We start from the raw sequence: 20024 nt of genomic DNA on the forward strand, positions 1-20024 counted from the left end.
AGAAGACTAGCAGGTTAGGAGAAAGTGAGCGGCAGTAGCTCAGTCTGTAGGGACTTGGGTTGGGAATCAGAGGGTCACTGATTCAAGTCCCAGCACAGACCAAGTCCAGAAATTGGCCTGGTAGCTGGAGAGGTGCCAATCCACTTCCTGAACACTGCAAATGTGCCCTTGAGCAAGGCACCTAACCCTCCCACCAGCTCAATAGCACCCACTGCAGGCAGCCCCCTCACTCTGAGACCTCTCCATCAGTGCATGTCCATAGGATCCTGTTTGTGCATGTGTGTATTTTGGCCTATGTTTGTGTAGCATGTTAACTAGACAGAGTGTAAAAATGAATTTCCCCTCCCGGGATCAATAAAGTATACATTAATATTATTATTTAGTTCTAGGAAAGAGTAGTCTAGTTAACTAATGGGTGGTGGTTTTTGCATGTCCAGGACATGCAACAGTTTACATTAAGGTCGTGTGATGGGCATTGTTTTGTCAGCAGTGTGGTTACTAGGACCCGACTCAGTTTTTAAAAATATATACGATAGTTTTAAGTCAATTGCTCTGTCGTCTGAAGAGTATGTGCACATGCTCTGTTGTTTCATTACACAGTTACAACTACTACACCAACTACTGGCCTGGCATGAACACTGCAGGGTTTTTAGTTGTTTTGAGGATGCGTGTGCACAGCGGTTATCAAAATGTCATCTGAACGCAGAACTTTTTTGGAAAACACCAACTTATAACGATTCAGTTTTCAGTGGATGGTTTTCGTGTAAACATCTCTTTAATGACAGTATTAAAATCAGGGGCAACTTACTATTATCCTCGTCTTCTGTGGATTCGTTGTTGGACTTTTCTTTCTTTGTCGTTGCCATGTTACTGTTCGCTGTTGTTAATGGAACAGTTGTTGCTGCTGCTGTTTGTCTTGCAGGTGGTTTAGTGGTTTTAGCCTTGTGACCTTCAGTGTTAAACAGAAAACAGTTATAATACAAGAAACAGAAAAGAACTCTCGCTCAGAGGATCACAGGCTGAACGTGAGAAATGAAAAAAAGCTGCGGTCTTTTTATTTTTTTTAGATGTGTCAAATATCATCAAGTTTTCTCACGACTTGGACCAATTGAATGAAGAGGCTAGTGTAATAATAATAATACTACAGAAAAATGCACATCAAATCAACTTGATGCCAAGAGCTCAGCTACACATCGGCTGGAGTTTTCTAACAATCTACACTTTAATAGTTTGCTCGTTGCTACTGTTTGTCTTGTAGGTGGTTTTGTGGGTTCAGCCTCGTTCCCTTCAGTGTTAAACAGAAAATAATGTGTGTCTTTATATATCGGCCGATATTAGCATATTGCTTGACTATGGTGTAGCAGGCAGGGTGCAGTCTGCATCCAGCTGCACAGCAGAGGGCTGTGAGGAAGGGGTGTGGCCTAGGAGAGGCAAATTGATGATTGTTTGCACCTGAGAGGGAGAGTGTGTGTGAGAGGAGACAGAGGATTGCTGCACAGTAGAGTGTTGGACAACTGGAGAAGGAGGGTTCAAGGCTGCTTGCAATGTTCTTGGATGCCAAACAATTAAAGGAGAGGAGCGTTCATAAAAACCTGGAGTGGGCAGATTGTTTTGCCTTCTTTGCTCTGGAGGTATGGACTGGAGCTTCGTAGATGATCGGGCAATTATGAAATTATTGGAGTGGTAACGCTGCAACCCCTCTCAGGAACAAAAACCTGGACAGGTGATATCGTCTCACTCTCTCTCTGTGTTACCTCACCTCAAGACTTCCCCTGCTTCTGGTCTCCAATCTCTCCTTCCCCCCAGCCCAAACAGCCGCTCACACACCTTCACACACACACACACCCTCAACCCCTCTCTTTCTTTAATATTCATATATTAAATATGAAATGTTTCTGTTGTCCTGAATGTATGTTTAATGTATAAATGAACTTTGATTTAATTGTATTTCGTAGCATGGTTTTGTGTTGAATTTAGGTGGGAATACGTGCTATTCACCCTGAGACTTTTTTGACAGACTTAAGGGTCTGTCTGGCGCCCAATTGGACCCCTGCTCGATTTCAGTTACGCTACAATGGGCATCGGCTAATTGTATCTCAGACATGCGCCGATATTCCAGATATCTTCAAGAGTCAAAAAGCATTTCATTTGAGTATCTTTGTGTTACACTAGCAGTTCTCTGTCACCAGCAGAGGGCGCTATATGGATTACAAAAAGCATCATCACTCTTGAGCGGTGATGCACGTACATGAACAGATACTTTCCAGTTTAATGAACATCTTAATTATTAATCTTTTCTACAAGTGTTTGATAACTGCATTTGTGGGGTCAACTCAATTTTTTTTATTTTTATATCTATCTCTAAACAAATCATCAAAGATATCTGTCGATAGATCGGTATCAGATTTTTTTTCATCCCTAATATCAGTATCTGTATCGGCCCCAGAAATCACATATCGGTAGGGCCCTAGCTGCAATCAGAGTTGTGTGTAATAAAAGGGTCAGAGGTTTGATCAAGAGGAAGCTTACATGGAGTTAAAAAAAAACAATATCGGTGAGTCTGGGGAAGTCAGGATAAATATGAGAGGTATCAATGTCCTCATATCTCTAAATATCTGTGACAAGAAGGTGAAAAGGTAGATTACTAAGAATCTGTCTGACTTCTTTAAAATAACTTCTCTTAACTTCTTCCCTGATGATGTGTTCCTCTCACCTCTGTCAGACGCATCATCTCTGATCACGTTCAGGTACGCAGCAGGTTTTTCACCGCAGTAGTAAAGTCCAGAGTCAGCAGCATTCACTTTTTTTATTGTTAACGTCTTTTCAGCTTTTGAAACAACAAACCGTCTTTGTTGTTTTATGTCTACAACGTCTGTCCACCATCCGTGATCGTCTGAAACATCAGGACATTTCAGAGTGACGCTGGTCCTCTCTGTCGCCTCGAGAACGACTGTTCCTGTGCAGAGGAAACAAAACAGGTTTTATTATGAGCTACGATTAATGCATCACGCAGAGTAAAGTCAGAGGATTCTAAACTGTCATTAAATAAAGACTAACAAAGGTAAAAAATATATTTTTTAAATAACTGGAAAGAAAAATCAAACCCAATTTTTTTTTTTTTTTTTTTAAATGAAAATGCACAGTTCTTTCAAATTACTGAAGTGTGTCTGTGATACATGTTAAACTAAACTCGAGAAATCGAGTCATGTTGAAAAGTTTTTTATTAAAGTTCGATGTTACCTGGTGGGATCACCGTCAGATCCACAGCTGCTTCATCGTTACACAAATATCTTCCATCGTCTGAGAACATTACTCTTCGTATCTGTAGAGATTTATCTTCTAATGAACTTTAATATTTATGTGGGTCTGAAATGTGTTTTGTCTCCTTTTCACCCTCAACTGTCATTAAGTCAGTTTTTTTTCCATTCTTCTCTCTGCTCCACTTCACTTTATCCACAGGGTGAGGACAGAGTAAAGCGATTGGATTCTTCTGCTCGACTATTTTATGGATGATTGCTGCAACAGAAACACAACGTTAGATACAAAGACTCGGCTGTCAGGATGTCTGTATTCTTCAAATTGCAAGCAACTAAAATGTGGTTTGAAACCAGTTTCAGAATCACATTTAACTTTCTCTTCATCAAACGCGTCTTTGTGTCATGAACCTCCAACATTAAATCCACCAGACTTCACATGCAGAGGAGGATCATCTTAATGATGCAGCATCAGGTTTAAACACGCACGTTCACGTTTAATGCACGTTCATTGGTGTTTTGACAGACAGTAAGAAAAAACAGCTCAGTCTCTAGGGACTTGGATTGGCGAACCAGAGAGTCGCTGGTTCAAGTCCCGGTGCAGACAGTGGCTGTATCTGAATTGCCAAGTACCTACTCAATCTTTCCGTAAGCAGTAGGCAGTACCTACTATCCGTGCTGTGTACTGTTTAGTACAGGGGTCTCAAACTCAAACTGGCATGGGGCCACTGGGAGTACTGTCGACTTAAAGGAGGGCCACTACAAAGTTCAAGCACCACAAAAAGGACTTTATTTTTGCAAATGTACTTTTTGTTTCCGCAAAATGTTCTCACACATCATTATTACAAACAGCAGTTTATATACATTTTTCAAAACATCTGCTTTCATTTAGTAGTGCAAGTCTTTTGTGTTTGCTTTATAACTTAAATAACTTAATCAAATAATAAATAAAACCTGCACTGAACCAAAAAATGCAGTTACTCAAAATACCAATACATCAATCCTGCATTCTATTTCTTGCCAGACACCTGGCAGCGCTTCTGCTCACACAGATGAGCCACATTTACCTTGACGGAGGTCACAGTTGAAACCCTACAGCTTCAAGGTGTGCATTACTAAGCCTGGACCTGTACTTGCATTTATTAAACTTCATTGTCGAGAAAAGTTTCTCACACAGATATGTGCTTTCAAAAAGGCACATTACACGACTGAACAATTTGGATAGCTCTGGGAAGGATGCAGGTAATTCTCTTAGAAACTGTCCAGTCAGGTCTGCCTTCCCCTATACCTCTCTGAATTTATTTTTCAGTTCACTGTTACATTGCAGGTCAACAAGTTCCATTTGCAACACACTTGGGACACTCTCAACATCAGCTGAAAAAGGGTCTGCAAATACCTGCAAGTACAAAACTTTAGTACCTACTGTTCAGTGGGCGCGCACAGTAGGCAGATATTTGTTCCTACTTCATCAGATTCATTCAGTATGGAAGTGACGTCATTTATGTTACCCGAACCGGCCGCATTCACCCTTTTTTTAATTTTATTTTTTTTAGAGTAATGCGCATATACAGTCAGGTAAACAAAAAACAACATCACAAGTCAGACAGACGCATTTAAATAGTGAAATCATTATTTAAATAGAGGGGGAAAGGTTTTATAATAATGCAGATATTTGTTATATTTTCTGTTGTTAATTAAAAGTAGCGATTTCAGTTGGGACTTCAACGCTAGATTAAAAATGTATTTTTAATGTATAGATTAATGTATTTTTAATCTAGAGGAGGCGGACGTGATGATTTACGTTTAATTTCGCACAGCATTGTGGGTGGTAAAATACAATTCATTTCCTGAAAGCATGCATCCGATCCATACTGCATGAAATCCGGAAGTTAGTATCCATGCTGAAATGTTCAGTATACTGAGGTGGACCCAAAAAATGCATACTGAATGACCACGAAAGTTCAGTATACTGAAACTCCCTACTGAAAAGTACGTACTGCCGACTGAACTGTGACAATTCGGAAAGGGCCCTAGTCTGGAAGTTGGTCTGGTAGCTGGAGAGGTGTCAGATCACTTCCTGAGTACTGCCGATGTGACCTTGAGCAAGGCACCAAACCCCCGCCCCACCAGCTCAGGAGCGCTTGCCATCAGTGCATCCACAGGATCGTGTGTGTGTGTGTGGAGCATGTTCAACAACACAGCGTCAAATGTAATCTCCCTCTAATAATTAATGGAGGATGTCTTCTTCATCTTCATACTAAAGAAATCAATGCACTAATCATGTATAAAATCAACAACCAACAACCCAAACTGATGAGAATAACACATTAAAAAATATTCCACATTTATGTAAATATTACGGTGTAGGTACGTTACCACTGAATCTATCCGGGCTGTTTTTTTACTTCCTGAAGTAACCTTTCTCACGCTTATATCAGCGGCTCAATTCCTCATGAAAGTTTGATTCACATTTCGGATTCATTTCAACTCAGAAAATTCTACACAAAAGTCTTCACAACACGCTTCAAAGTAATGGTGAGAAACAGGGCAGTCTTACCTGCAGTGAGGTTACAGCTCAGGAGGAAGGCAAACAGGCAGCAGCTGATGATCACCTTCATCTTGGCACTGACTTCTGTCACAAAGTGAGCACAGTTTCTCTTAGAAGTGAACAGGAACTCGACCGTCTACGTGCTAGCGGGTGTGTGTTCCTCTACCCTAAACACCCACATTGGTAAGTTATAAGAGTGAGTCTGTGACTGTTTCAATCTGTGGTTAATGAGCGCTGAAGTTTCCTCTTCTCTGAATGTTTCACGCACCACACAGTCAGCGCCTCAGGTGTGGACTCATAATGAGTGTTTACCTTTCTGAAAGATGTGAAGTCATGTCTTAAAAGTAAAATCGCTGCATTAAATCTGTTGGATGCTGACAGGTCAGGGAAAATGACAACAAATGTGAAAACAATCAACTCAGTCATTGTCAGACACATTAACACCATCATCACTATTACACTTCCACTGAAGTGGCTTTATTTATAACTGCATTGATATTTGTATACCTGATAAAAAGAACAATAAACAAACTAGAGCGTGTGAAACCTGGCAGCTGTGACCTGAAGCTGCTGCAGCTTCCTCTGCTTCTTATGGCCTCTTCCAACTGCAAGCGGCATCTGAGACCCTTGAGCACCACCTACTGGTTAAAATGTGTCAATTCACTCAGACTTTTTCAGTGACCCTGTCTGGAGAACTTGTGCTGAAACCTCCAGAAGTCAACGCAGAAGTGCAAAAACACTGCAGTTCCTCCAGTGTCCACTTTAAACTGGCTCCAAAAACGGCAGATTCCCCATTAGGTCCTATGTTAAAATGTTTACAGCAGAAATAAACATGTCCACAGCCTGATACAGAAACAGGTTTGATCTCTAGAGCTCATCTCTTAATTAGGGGTGTGGCTGTGTTGACCAACAGGAGAACACGTTGTTGTTTCCCAGGAGGTTTAAGCCCCACCTCTCCCCACCGCTCCACCTTTTTGCCCGTTTTCCAAATTCATCTAAAGATAAGTAGAGTCAACTTTTCCAATATGGCGACCACCATTTTCTGGCTTCAGTGGGGGTGGGTGACATCACTGAGACTACGTTCATGTTTTGTACAATCTGTGGTAAAACTTGACTGAATTTGGTCAACGTGAAATATCCCTTAAAATAATGTTTCACAAACAGCCAATGTGTTTTCACTGTTAATTACATTAGACAGTAAACAAAGGCAATGCACAGAAAAGGACGTCATGGCAGGAAGTAATTTATTGCTTACTGCTAGCTACCAGGAGCTTAATACCAAGGGGCAACCTCCGGTCTCGAAAAATGAAGCCGATGCGGAAGTACAAAAAACTGCAGTTCCTCGAGATTCAGCTTGAGGCTGGCTGCAGAAGTGCCGGAAGTGCCATAAGCCCACAGCCAAAAAAGCCAGTTTTTACCACAGGAATCAACATGTTTACAGCCTGGTTCAAAAAACGAGATATATCTGATGAGTTGACAGCCCCCTTCTTCAGTTACTCAGTGTAGCCCATTATTTACGGTCAATGGTTTAGAAATGTTTGTTGTTAAGATGTTGAAAATAATAAGTTTGTGACGTTTAGAAGCTAAAGGTTCACCTCAGTGGTTAACGGCAGACTGTAAATATGGTTATCTGATGTTATGATGAATGTTATACTCCACGTAAATGTCAACATTAAAAAACAAACTTTGTGTAGTAATTATCCGTCAGTAACATAAACTGAACTCAACTGAACCTAATATGCTGTGTAGGTTATAGAGGATGACATCAACGTTACATGGTTGATGTAGTGTCTTAAGATTTGTGCAAACTGTTACCAAATTTAAAAAAAAATAACTTTGTATGAGTTCAGTGAAATTTAATATGGTTATTAATATAGTTCTTAATCGTTACAGATGCTCTTCCAAAGAATATAGCAGTAGAAATATAGAAGATATAAATAACATATGGAATGAAAATAAGATATAAAGTATATATATTTGGGCTGGGCAACGATTAAAAGTTTTAATCGCATGAGTTCCTATGATTAATCACGATTAATCGCACTGTTATACGCAAAATCCAATAATGAATTCAAAAGTAGTGTATAACGCACTTTTATTGTAAATGTACTTCTCAACTTAAACAATGTAATCAAAGCAAATAAATACATACCATTTTCTTCCCATTTTGAAACCCTTTGTCCAGTTTAGATGGGAGAAGTTGATATTATGTGATATTATCTGTTATTGATCTTATTTACTCTTTATGTATCTTGATTTAAGAATGGGGCTGTGTTTAAGGGCAAATTTAGCAATGACTCTGTTCCATCCCATTTTAAGAAATGAACTACATTAGTATTTGGTAAAAAAAAAAATGTCAAAAGAATAAAAAGTTGTGTAAAAGTAGACTTCCTTCCCTTAGCTATTGAGTTGAGCATTAATGCACATTTTAGTCTTGTCATTTCAAATCTGAAATGTATACTCATAAGTAGACATAAAGGAGTGCATTTATATAGAAATATTTATTTAATCTGAAAAACCACATTCAAAAAGTCTGTTTTTACAGCAGAGATTAACATGTTTACAGCTTGGTACAAAAAAACAAATAGGTCTGATTAGCTCATGTCTCGATCGACACACACTGTACAGGGGGGTGAATGTTTTGATGACCTATAGGTTTTGATTTGATGAAGGATAAGAGTTATTCACATTAAGTCGTGTAGCTGACCAGCTTGACAGGCGGGCGCGGTGTAACGGTTTGTCAGGAGGTTTAAAACCCGTCGCTAGATTGACTGAAAGTTAGACTGAGACAGCATTTCCAGCATGCAGACCGCCATCGATGGGACTTCAGTGCCCCCTGCAGGAACAGACGGGTCACTCAGGCTTCAAACTTTATTATTTACAGTCTCAAGTGGAAACAAGGCACCAACTCTTGAAGAAGCAGGTTTTATCAACAACTGAAGAATTTTCCGCTCAAATTGCAGACGTCACGTCGTTGTTCTCGGGTGTTTCAGGTTTCTCCAGTGAAAAATATGGGCTTTCACTCGACTGCGTCAACTCTGCAAATGGAAAAGAATAAGTCTTGTCTGTTTGGCAGGTTCATTTGGTGGGATTTAGATTTAGAATCTTGAAACCTAAATATGTTTCCCGCATTTAAGGAGCAAACTGTTACCTGTGTAATCGCCACCTACTGTGTCTCTGATGCAGGAGAAAGACAAACATGCTGTTTCTGGGATGACCAAGAATGTTGCAGCAGTGATGAAAAAAACAAAACAAAGCTCAGTCAGCTGTCTAAAGCAAGCTTTGGTTTGAAAAAACCTTGGTGTAAAAAGAAGCCGTATAAGTTAATGTTAGCTGGTTCTGTATAATAATGCTTGTTGGTTAAATTTTTTAGACAGATTAAACCAAAATGATCCCACGTATTCCACCATCTCTGAGCTTCCTCTGATGGAGAAGCCAACTGGTAATACTTTTACGTTTATACTGAAAATGTTTGTTAAACCAAATATTCCTGGTAAAATATAGAATATTTTGTCATGTTTTCTTGCAGACACAATTCTACCTAATGAGTCCCCTTACTCTATAAAATAGAAATAACTTTTCTCACCATTTTTTGGCTGAAACAATACATCCGGTATTTCTTCATAAAGAGCTTCTTCTTTTTTACCTGCAAAGAAAAAGGCGGACACGACAGGTAATCTGGACTGTACCAAGTCGGGCTTTTAAGATGAAGAAGAATGCAACAGTTTTTCTTTTTCTTTTGAGTTCAAAACCAGCTGAGGTAAGATGAACTCTTGCTTTATGAGCATGTTGTAGACTTACTGTAAACTTACTGCTTTATTAAAATAATTGATGTTATGGGGCGCCGATTGTAAAGTTGCGCACACTACAAATAACAACAACATTTCTCCACATTTAGCCCTAAAACATCACTTTTTATTCACATTTAGAGAAATATTTGTGAACTTTGTGATATTTACTTTTGGGAATAAAAATGTAAGATAATTTCATTGGCAAATATAAATGTTAAATATTATATCTAAATGTTAAATGTTGTATATGAATGTTAAAAATACATGTCCTGATTCTAAATATTTAGCTACATTTCTAAACATTTAGCAACGACTTCTAAATATTTAGCTTTGATCCTATATATTTAGCTAAGATTGTAAATATTTATAAACAAAGCTAAATATATAGAATATAAACAAAATATTTAGCAACGACTTCTAAATATTTAGCTAAGACTCTAGATATTTAGCAACGATTTCTAAATATTTAGCTAATATGCAAATTCACTCTACCGCCCACCGGAAGCACCAAAATAAAAGTTTGAGGAAGCGATCCAACCATTGTCTCCTGCAGGAGACTGGCGGGATTTTGATAATGTTGAACGAATTAGAAGGGCCGTTTTGGCCGCAATTCAGGGTTTTCAAAGCACTGGACGGTAGAGTGAATTTGCATATTAGCTAAATATTTAGAAATCGTTGCTAAATATTTAGAAATCAAAGCTAAATATATAATAAGCCAAAGCACTACTTCTTCGGTGTCGGCCACAGGATCTTCCACAGCGCCATCACAGCACTTGGTACGTTTACAAAGTAGTGCTTTGAAAACCCTGAATTGCGGCCAAAACGGCCCTTCCAATATTCTCCGCTAATTCGTTCAACATTATCAAAATCCCGCCAGTCTCCTGTAGGAGACAATGGTTGGATCGCTTCCTCAAACTTTTATTTTGGTGCTTCCGGTGGGCGGTAGAGTGAATTTGCATATTAGCTAAATATTTAGAAATCGTTGCTAAATATTTAGAGTCTTAGCTAAATATTTAGAAATCAAAGCTAAATATTTAGAAATCAAAGCTCAATATTTAGAGTCTTAGCTAAATATTTAGAAATCAAAGCTAAATATTTAGAAATCAAAGCTCAATATTTAGAGTCTTAGCTAAATATTTAGAAGTTGTTGCTAAATATTTAGAATGTAAGCTAAATGTTTAGAAACGTAGCTAGAAAGGAGGGGGCGGGGGGCGGGGGGAGTCAGCTCTCTACAATGTTTTTTAGTTTGGATTGCAGTACCCATTTTAAACACTAGGTGTCACAGTTACATACTGCTCCTTTAAGGATGAGTAGTACATCAACTAAAGTAGCTTTAATAAGTCTTCATTTTCTGATTTCTAAAATTTAATCTTGACTCAAGAAGGTTATGAAATAATTCTTAAATCAAACTTTTTTAATGACAATATTACAATCAGGGTCAACTTACTCTTATTGTCCTCATCTTCTGTGGATTTGTTCTTGGACTTTTGTTGCTTTGTTGTTGCCATGTTACTGTTTGCTGTTGTTGTTAATGAAACAGTTGTTGCTGCTGCTGTTTGTCTTGTAGGTGGTTTTGTGGTTTTAGCCTTGTGACCTTCAGTGTTAAACAGAAAACAGTTATAATACAGGAAACAGAAAAGAACTCTCACTCAGAGGATCATGGGCTGTGCATTTTGGTTTAATCTGTCTAAAAAATGTAACCAACAAGCATTATTATACAGAACCAGCTGACATTAACTTATAAGGCTTCTGTATACACCAATGTTTTTTAGAACCAAAGCCAGATTGGACCTTGCTTTAGACAGCTGGCTGAGCTTTGTTTTGTTTTTTCCATCACTGCTGCCTTTATATCTTGACAACATTCTTGGTCATCCCAAAAACAGCAAGTTTGTCTTTCTCTATAAAATAAAAATAACTTTTCTCACCATTTTTTGGCTGAAACAATACATCCGGTATTTCTTCATAAAGAGCTTCTTCTTTTTTACCTGCAAAGAAAAAGGCGGACACGACAGGTAATCTGGACTTTACCAAGTCGGACTTTTAAGATGAAGAAGAATGCAACGGTTTTTCTTTTGAGTTCAAAACCAGCTGAGGTAAGATGAACTCTTGCTTTATGAGCATGTTGTAGACTTACTGTAAACTTACTGCTTTATTAAAATAATTGATGTTATGGGGCGCCGATTGTAAAGTTGCGCACACTACAAATAACAACAACATTTCTCCACATTCAGCCCTAAAACATTACTTTTTATTCACATTTAGAGAAATATTTGTGAACTTTGTCATATTTTGTCAATAAAAATGTAAGATAATTTCATTGGCAAATATAAATGTTAAATATTATATCTAAATGTTGAATGTTTTATCTCAATGTTAAAAATACATGTCCTGATTCTAAATATTTAGCTATGTTTCTAAACATTTAGCAACGACTTCTAAATATTTAGCTTTGATCCTATATATTTAGCTAAGATTGTAAATATTTATAAACAAAGCTAAATATATAGAATATAAACAAAATATTTAGCAACGACTTCTAAATATTTAGCTAAGACTCTAAATATTGAGCTTTGATTTCTAAATATTTAGCTTTGATTTCTAAATATTTAGCTAATATGCAAATTCACTCTACCGCCCAGTGCTTTGAAAACCCTGAATTGCGGCCAAAACGGCCCTTCTAATTTGTTCAACATTATCAAAATCCCGCCAGTCTCCTGTAGGAGACAATGGTTGGATCGCTTCCTCAAACTTTTATTTTGGTGCTTCCGGTGGGCGGTAGAGTGAATTTGCATATTAGCTAAATATTAAGTAAGTAAGGTCTTTTACCTGCTTTTTGTAACATAACAATGAGTAAGGTCTTTTACCTGCTTTTTGTAACATAACAATGAGTAAGGTCTTTTTACCTGCTCTTTTGTAATGTTAACAGACAAACAGTAAGGTATTTTACCTGCTTTTTGTAAAGTGTCTTGAGATAACACTTGTTATGAGTTGACGCTATACAAAATAAATTGAATTGAATTGAATTGAAATTGGCCCTTTCCTGACTACCTTCTGCCTGATTTCCTTTCACCTTGAAGCCGGTTATGGTTTTCATACCGTGCCACACATCCCTTATGTTGTTCTGCTGGAGCTTGCTCTCCAGCTTCCTCCTGTATGCCTCCTTGTTTTCTCTCAGCCTCACCCTCAACTCCCTCTGTACACTCTTCAGCAACTCACTGTCACCGTCCCTGAATGCCTTCTTCTTTTAGGATCAAAGCTAAATATTTAGAATGTGATCTAAATGTTTAGAAACGTAGCTAAATATTTAGAATCAGGACATGTATTTTTAACATTTATATATAACATTTAACATTTAGATAAAACATTCAACATTTAGATATAATATTTAACATTTTGATTTGCCAATAAAATTATGTTACATTTTTATTCACAAAAGTAAATATGACAGTTCACAAATATTTCTCTAAATGAGAATAAAAAGTGAATTTTTAATTTTTTTGGGGGCTTTTTGTGCGTTTAATGGAGAGATAGGACAGTGGATAGAGTTGGAAATTAGGGAGAGAGTAGGAAATGACATGCGTGAAGGGAGCCACAGGCTGGATGCGAACCTGGGCCGCCCGCTTGGAAGGCTAATAGCCTCCATACGTGGGGCGCGCGCACTAACCTCTGCGCCACCAGCACCCCTGATGTCGCTCATAATTAAGGGATTCATTTAAGCAGTCTCCTTGTTCAAAGTGGTAGGAAGTTTTTAAATATTTTGTGTGTGCCACATGGCCTCTTTTGTCTGACGACTGAGAAGCTCAATTTGAAGTGAGTTTTTATTTCATTTTATTTGCATTCATGTCTTTTTGTGTATTTTAACATGAAGGCGTAATAAAACTTAAATCTGAACCGAGCTCCCAGACGATCGGGATTCATTTGGATCTCCAAACATCCAACAACTGATCGTGAAAGTGAGTTTCGTTTGCTGCTCTGCAAGGAAAAATACAAAAAGACAGGCGTGGCCCAATTCGGGGCTCATCGCAAATTTGTCCAAATAATCCTGAAGTGTGTGCCACCACGATTATTTGACTGCTCCCTGTCCAGGATGTTGTGTATTTTTTGCATCTCGCACACATGGCATTAAGCACCTTTACCGTCTTCTCGGCCAGAATTTCATCCAGATTCTTTTTCTGTTTTTTTTATTTGGATCGTCCCCCGTTTTTGTTCTTCTTCTGTATTGTGTAATTATATTTAAATATCTCATATTCTGCTTGATTTATAGACAATATTGTTAACAAGAAGCATTAATTTACCTCCTTTTTTAAATCTTCTTTTTTTACAGTAGACAGTGACTATAATGATGAGGATGATGATGAGGACGATGATGAAGATATACATCCATGACACCAAACCTGCAGTGTCTTTGGGGTCTGAAAAATCAAATCAGAATGAATAACTCAAACTTGATTGATGGTACACAGAGCAGGCTCTTTTCATTCAGTATTTGAATAATTATTAAAGTAAAACATAAAATAACAAAACACTAAAAACTTTACAAGTCAGACTTGTTGGTTCTATGTTTTCTGAGCCATGAGATGTACGAACCGTCGTGATGGTTAATTTGAAACACTTGTTTCTTTACCTGAGTCTGCCGATTGTGTTGAGTTTAAAATTGTCATTAAAGTTGTTTCTTGTGTCTTCCGTCCTTTTAGTTTGTGGGGAAAAAGAAAACATAGATTTTGCAATATTTTAATTAAAGACTAGATTCACATTTTCACGTTGCAGTCAAACACTTCAATCAAAATATATCACAGAACAGTTTGACCACTTTGAAAAACGTATTTAAGAATCTAATCAGGCTTTACTGTTTTAATTCAACAACAGTGTGACTAAACCTGTGTGGATGTAATTTGATAGTTTCTTTATGCTGATGCTTTTGAAAAATGGAGAGAGGTTAGAACGCAGAAAGGTTTACAGACCGATGCAGAGCTGGCTAAACACTGAAGCTTCAGTGTCCACCACATGGCAACCTGCCAGGAGGGGGCGGGGGGAGACAGCTCTCTACAATGTTTTTAGTTTGGACTGCAGTACTCATTTTAAACAAGGTGCCAGAGTTACATACTGCTCCTTTAAGGACGAGTAGTACATCAACTAAAGTAGCTTTGATAAGTATTCATTTTCTGATTTCTAAAATGTAATCTTGACTCAAGAAGGTTATGAAAGAATTCTTAAATAAAACTTTTTTTAATGACAATATTACAATCAGGGTCAACTTACTCTTATTGTCCTCATCTGTGGATTTGTTCTTGGACTTTTGTTGCTTTGTCGTTGCCATGTTACTGTTTGCCGTTGTTGTTAATGGAACAGTTGTTGCTGCTGCTGTTTGTCTTGTAGGTGGTTTTGTGGGTTCAGCCTCGTTCCCTTCAGTGATAAACAGAAAATAATGTGTGTCTTTATATATCGGCCGATATTAGCATATCGCTTGACTATGGTGTAGCAGACAGGGTGCAGTCTGCATCCAGCTGCACAGCAGAGGGCTGTGAGGAAGGGGTGTGGCCTAGGAGAGGCAAATTGATGATTGTTTGCACCTGAGAGGGAGAGTGCGTGTGAGAGGAGACAGAGGATTGCTGCACAGTAGAGTGTTGGACAACTGGAGAAGGAGGGTTCAGGCTGCTTGCAATGTTCTTGGATGCCAAACAATTAAAGGAGAGGAGCGTTCATAAAAACCTAGAGTGGGCAGATTGTTTTGCCTTCTTTGCTCTGGAGGTATGGACTGGAGCTTCGTAAATGATCGGGCAGTTATGAAATTATCATTGGAGTGGTAACGCTGCAATCCCTCTCAGGACCCAAAACCTGGACAGGTGATATCGTCTCACTCTCTCTCTGTGTTACCTCACCTCAAGACTTCCCCTGCTTCTGGTCTCCAATCTCTCCTTCCCCCCAGCCCAAACAGCCGCTCACACACCTTCACACACACACACACACACCCTCAACCCCTCTCTTTCTTTAATATTCATATTTTTTATGAGAACATTGGACTGGTTTAAATCTTTGTTTTTGATGAACTTTAAATATGAAATATTTCTGTTGTCCTGAATGTATGTTTAATGTATAAATGAACTTTGATTTAATTGTATTTCGTTGCGTGGTTTTGTGTTGAATTTAGGTGGGAATACGTGCTATTCACCCTGAGACTTTTTTGACAGACTTAAGGGTCTGTCTGGCGCCCAATTGGACCCCTGCTCGATTTCAGTTACGCTACAATGGGCATCGGCTAATTCTATCTCAGACATGCGCCGATATTCCAGATATCTTCAAGAGTCAAAAAGCATTTCATTTGAGTATCTTTGTGTTACACTAGCAGTTCTCTGTCACCAGCAGAGGGCGCTATATGGATTACAAAAAGCGTCATCACTCTTGAGCGGTGATGCACGTACATGAACAGATACTTTCCAGTTTAGTGACCATCTTGTCTTAATTATTAATCTTTTCTACAAGTGTTTGATAACTGCATTTGTGGGGTCAACTCAAAAAATGTGTTATCTATCTCTAAACAAATCAACAAAGATATCTGTCGATAGATCGGTATCAGATTTTTTTTTTTTTAAAGGGTCAGAGGTCTGATCAAGAGGAAGCTTACATGGAGTTAAAAAAAACAATATCGGTGAGTCTGGGGAAGTCAAACAAGATAAATATGAGAGGTATCAATGTCCTCATATCTCTAAATATCTGTGACAGGTGGAAAGGTAGATTACTAAGAATCTGTCTGACTTCTTTTAAATAACTTCTCTTAACTTCTTCCCTGATGATGTGTTCCTCTCACCTCTGTCAGACGCATCATCTCTGATCACGTTCAGGTACGCAGCAGGTTTTTCACCGCAGTAGTAAAGTCCAGAGTCAGCAGCATTCACTTTTTTTATTGTCAACGTCTTTTCAGCTTTTGAAACAACAAACCGTCTTTGTTGTTGTATGTCTACAACGTCTGTCCACCATCCGTGATCGTCTGAAACACCAGGACATTTCAGAGTGATGCTGGTCCTCTCTGTTGCCTCGTGAACGACTGTTCCTGTGCAGAGGAAACAAAACAGGTTTTATTATGAGCTACGATTAATGCATCACGCAGAGTAAAGTCAGAGGATTCTAAATTGTCATTAAATAAAGACTAACAAAGGTAAAAAATATATTTTTTAAATAACTGGAAAGAAAAATCAAACCCAATTTTTTTTAAATGAAAATGCACAGTTCTTTCAAATTACTGAAGTGTGTCTGTGATACATGTTAAACTAAAACACAAAATCTGGGCAGAGAAATCGAGTCATGTTGAAAAGTTTTTATTAAAGTTTGATGTTACCTGGTGGGATCACCGTCAGATCCACAGCTGCTTCATCGTTACACAAATATCTTCCATCGTCTGAGAACGTTACTTTTTGTATCTGTAGAGATTTATCTGCTAATGAACTGTAATGTTTATATGGGTCTGAAATGTGTTTTGTCTCCTTATCACCCTCAACAGTCATTAAGTCAGTTTTGTTTCCATTCTTCTCTCTGCTCCACTTCACTTTATCCACAGGGTGAGGACAGGGTAAATTGAATGATTTCTTCTGCTCGACTATTTTATGGATGATTGCTGCAACAGAAACACAACGTTAGATACAAAGACTCGGCTGTCAGGATGTCTGTATTCTTAAAATTGCAAGCAACTAAAATGTGGTTTGAAACCAGTTTCAGAATCACATTTAACTTTCTCTTCATCAAACGCGTCTTTGTGTCATGAACCTCCAACATTAAATCCACCAGACTTCACATGCAGAGGTGGATCATCTTAATGATGCAGCATCAGGTTTAAACATGCACGTTCACGTTTAATGCACGTCCATTGGTGTTTTGACAGACAGTAAGAAAAAACAGCTCAGTCTCTAGGTACTTGGATTGGCGAACCAGAGAGTCGCTGGTTCAAGTCCCGGTGCAGACAGTGGCTGTATCCGAATTGCCAAGTACCTACTCAATCTTTCAGTAGGCAGTAGGCAGTACCTACTATCCGTGCTGTGTACTGTTTAGTACAGGGGTCTCAAACTCAAACTGGCATGGGGCCACTGGGAGTACTGTCGACTTAAAGGAGGGCCACTACAAAGTTCAAGCACCACAAAAAGGACTTTATTTTTGCAAATGTACTTTTTGTTTCCGCAAAATGTTGTCACACATCACTAATACAAACCGCAGTTTATATAAATTTTTCAAAACATCTGCTTTCATTTAGTCGTGCAAGTCTTTTGTGTTTGCTTTATAACTTAAATAACTTAATCAAATAATAAATAAAACCTGCACTGAACCAAAAAATGCAGTTACTCAAAATACCAATACATTAATCCTGCATTCTATTTCTTGCCAGACACCTGGCAGCGCTTCTGCTCACACAGATGAGCCACATTTACCTTGACGGAGGTCACAGTTAAAACCCTACAGCTTCAAGGTGTGCATTACTAAGCCTGGACCTGTACTTGCATTTATTAAAGTTCATTGTCGAGAAAAGTTTCTCACACAGATATGTGCTTTCAAAAAGGCACATTACACGACTGAACAATTTGGATAGCTCTGGGAAGGATGCAGGTAATTCTCTTAGAAACTGTCCAGTCAGGTCTGCCTTCCCCTATACCTCTCTGAATTTATTTTTCAGTTCACTGTTACACTGCAGGTCAACAAGTTCCATTTGCAACACACTTGGGACACTCTCAACATCAGCTGAAAAAGGGTCTGCAAATACCTGCAAGTGCTAAACTTTAGTACCTACTATTCAGTGGGCGTGCACAGTAGGCAGATATTTGTTCCTACTTCATCTGACTCATTCAGTATGGAAGTGACGTCATTTATGTTACCCGAACCGGCCGCATTCACCTTTTTTTTAATTTTTATTTTTTTTAGCTTTATTCAAGAAGAGTAATGCGCATATACAGTCAGGTAAACAAAAAACAACATCACAAGTCAGACAGACGCATTTAAATAGTGAAATCATTAACGTTTAATTTCGCACAGCATTGTGGGTGGTAAAATACAATTCATTTCCTGAAAGCACGCATCCGATCCATACTGCATGAAATCCGGAAGTTAGTGTCCATGCTGAAATGTTCAGTATACTGAGGTAGACCCAAAAAATGCATACTGAATGACCACGAAAGTTCAGTATACTGAAACTCCCTACTGAAAAGTACGTACTGCCTACTGAACTGTGGCTATTCGGAAAGTGCCCTAGTCTGGAAGTTGGTCTGGTAGCTGGAGAGGTGTCAGATCACTTCCTGAGTACTGCCGATGTGACCTTGAGCAAGGCACCAAACCCCTGCCCCACCAGCTCAGGAGCGCTTGCCATCAGTGCATCCACAGGATCGTGTGTGTGTGTGTGGAGCATGTTCAACAACACAGCGTCAAATGTAATCTCCCTCTAATAATTAATGGAGGATATCTTCTTCATCTTCATAGTAAAGAAATCAATGCACTAATCATGTATAAAATCAACAACCAACAACCCAAACTGATGAGAATAACACATTAAAAAATATTCCACATTTATGTAAATATTGCGGTGTAGGTACGTTACCACTGAATCTATCCGGGCTGTTTTTTTACTTCCTGAAGTAACCTTTCTCACGCTTATATCAGCGGCTCAATTCCTCATGAAAGTTTGATTCACATTTCAGATTCATTTCAACTCAGAAAATTCTACACAAAAGTCTTCACAACACGCTTCAAAGTGATGGTGAGAAACAGGGCAGTCTTACCTGCAGTGAGGTTACAGCTCAGGAGGAAGGCAAACAGGCAGCAGCTGATGATCACCTTCATCTTGGCACTGACTTCTGTCACAAAGTGAGCACAGTTTCTCTTAGAAGAGAACAGGAACTCGACCGTCTACGTGCCAGCGGGTGTGTGTTCCTCTACCCTAAACACCCACATTGGTAAGTTATAAGAGTGAGTCTGTGACTATTTCAATCTGTGGTTAATGAGCACTGAAGTTTCCTCTTCTCTGAATGTCTCACCCACCACACAGTCAGCGCCTCAGGTATGGACTCATAATGAGTGTTTACCTTTCTGAAAGATGTGAAGTCATGTCTTAAAAGTAAAATCGTTATGTGACCAAAGCTGCATTAAATCTGTTGGATGCTGACAGGTCAGGGAAAATGACAACAGACGTGAAAACAATCAACTCAGTCATTGTCAGACACATTAACACCATCATCACTATTACACTTCCACTGAAGTGGCTTTATTTATAACTGCATTGATATTTGTATACCTGATTAAAAGAACAATAAATAAACTAGAGCGCGTGAAACCTGGCAGCTGTGACCTGAAGCTGCTGCAGCTTCCTCTGCTTCTTATGGCCTCTTCCAACTGCAAGCTGCATCTGAGACCCCTGAGCACCACCTACTGGTTAAAATGTGTCAATTCACTCAGACTTTT

The 20024-nt window shown here is 38.6% G+C and overlaps 1 protein-coding gene across 4 annotated transcripts in view; it reads right to left on the reverse strand.

Moving 5' to 3' along the window:
* The window catches only part of LOC110005421 (mucin-22-like), a 76689-nt gene that overhangs the window by 41128 nt on the left and 15537 nt on the right, over window positions 1–20024 (reverse strand). For 2 of the 4 annotated variants that reach the window (XM_065948159.1, XM_065948162.1), the window contains exons 11-20: window positions 19346–19420; window positions 16927–17202; window positions 16399–16641; window positions 14853–14996; window positions 11519–11578; window positions 11041–11187; window positions 9389–9448; window positions 5812–5886; window positions 2714–2956; window positions 809–949 (exon numbers count right to left, since the gene is read on the reverse strand). In XM_065948159.1, coding sequence (XP_065804231.1) covers window positions 809–949; window positions 2714–2956; window positions 5812–5886; window positions 9389–9448; window positions 11041–11187; window positions 11519–11578; window positions 14853–14996; window positions 16399–16641; window positions 16927–17202; window positions 19346–19420 — 1464 coding nt within the window. The remainder of the gene's footprint in view (window positions 1–808; window positions 950–2713; window positions 2957–5811; window positions 5887–9388; window positions 9449–11040; window positions 11188–11518; window positions 11579–14852; window positions 14997–16398; window positions 16642–16926; window positions 17203–19345; window positions 19421–20024) is intronic. The other 2 variants (XM_065948160.1, XM_065948161.1) reach the window with 2 other exon arrangements.

The sequence above is a fragment of the Labrus bergylta genome, chromosome 19 (genome assembly GCF_963930695.1).
Source record: "Labrus bergylta chromosome 19, fLabBer1.1, whole genome shotgun sequence".
Taxonomy (NCBI): Eukaryota; Metazoa; Chordata; class Actinopteri; order Labriformes; family Labridae; genus Labrus; species Labrus bergylta.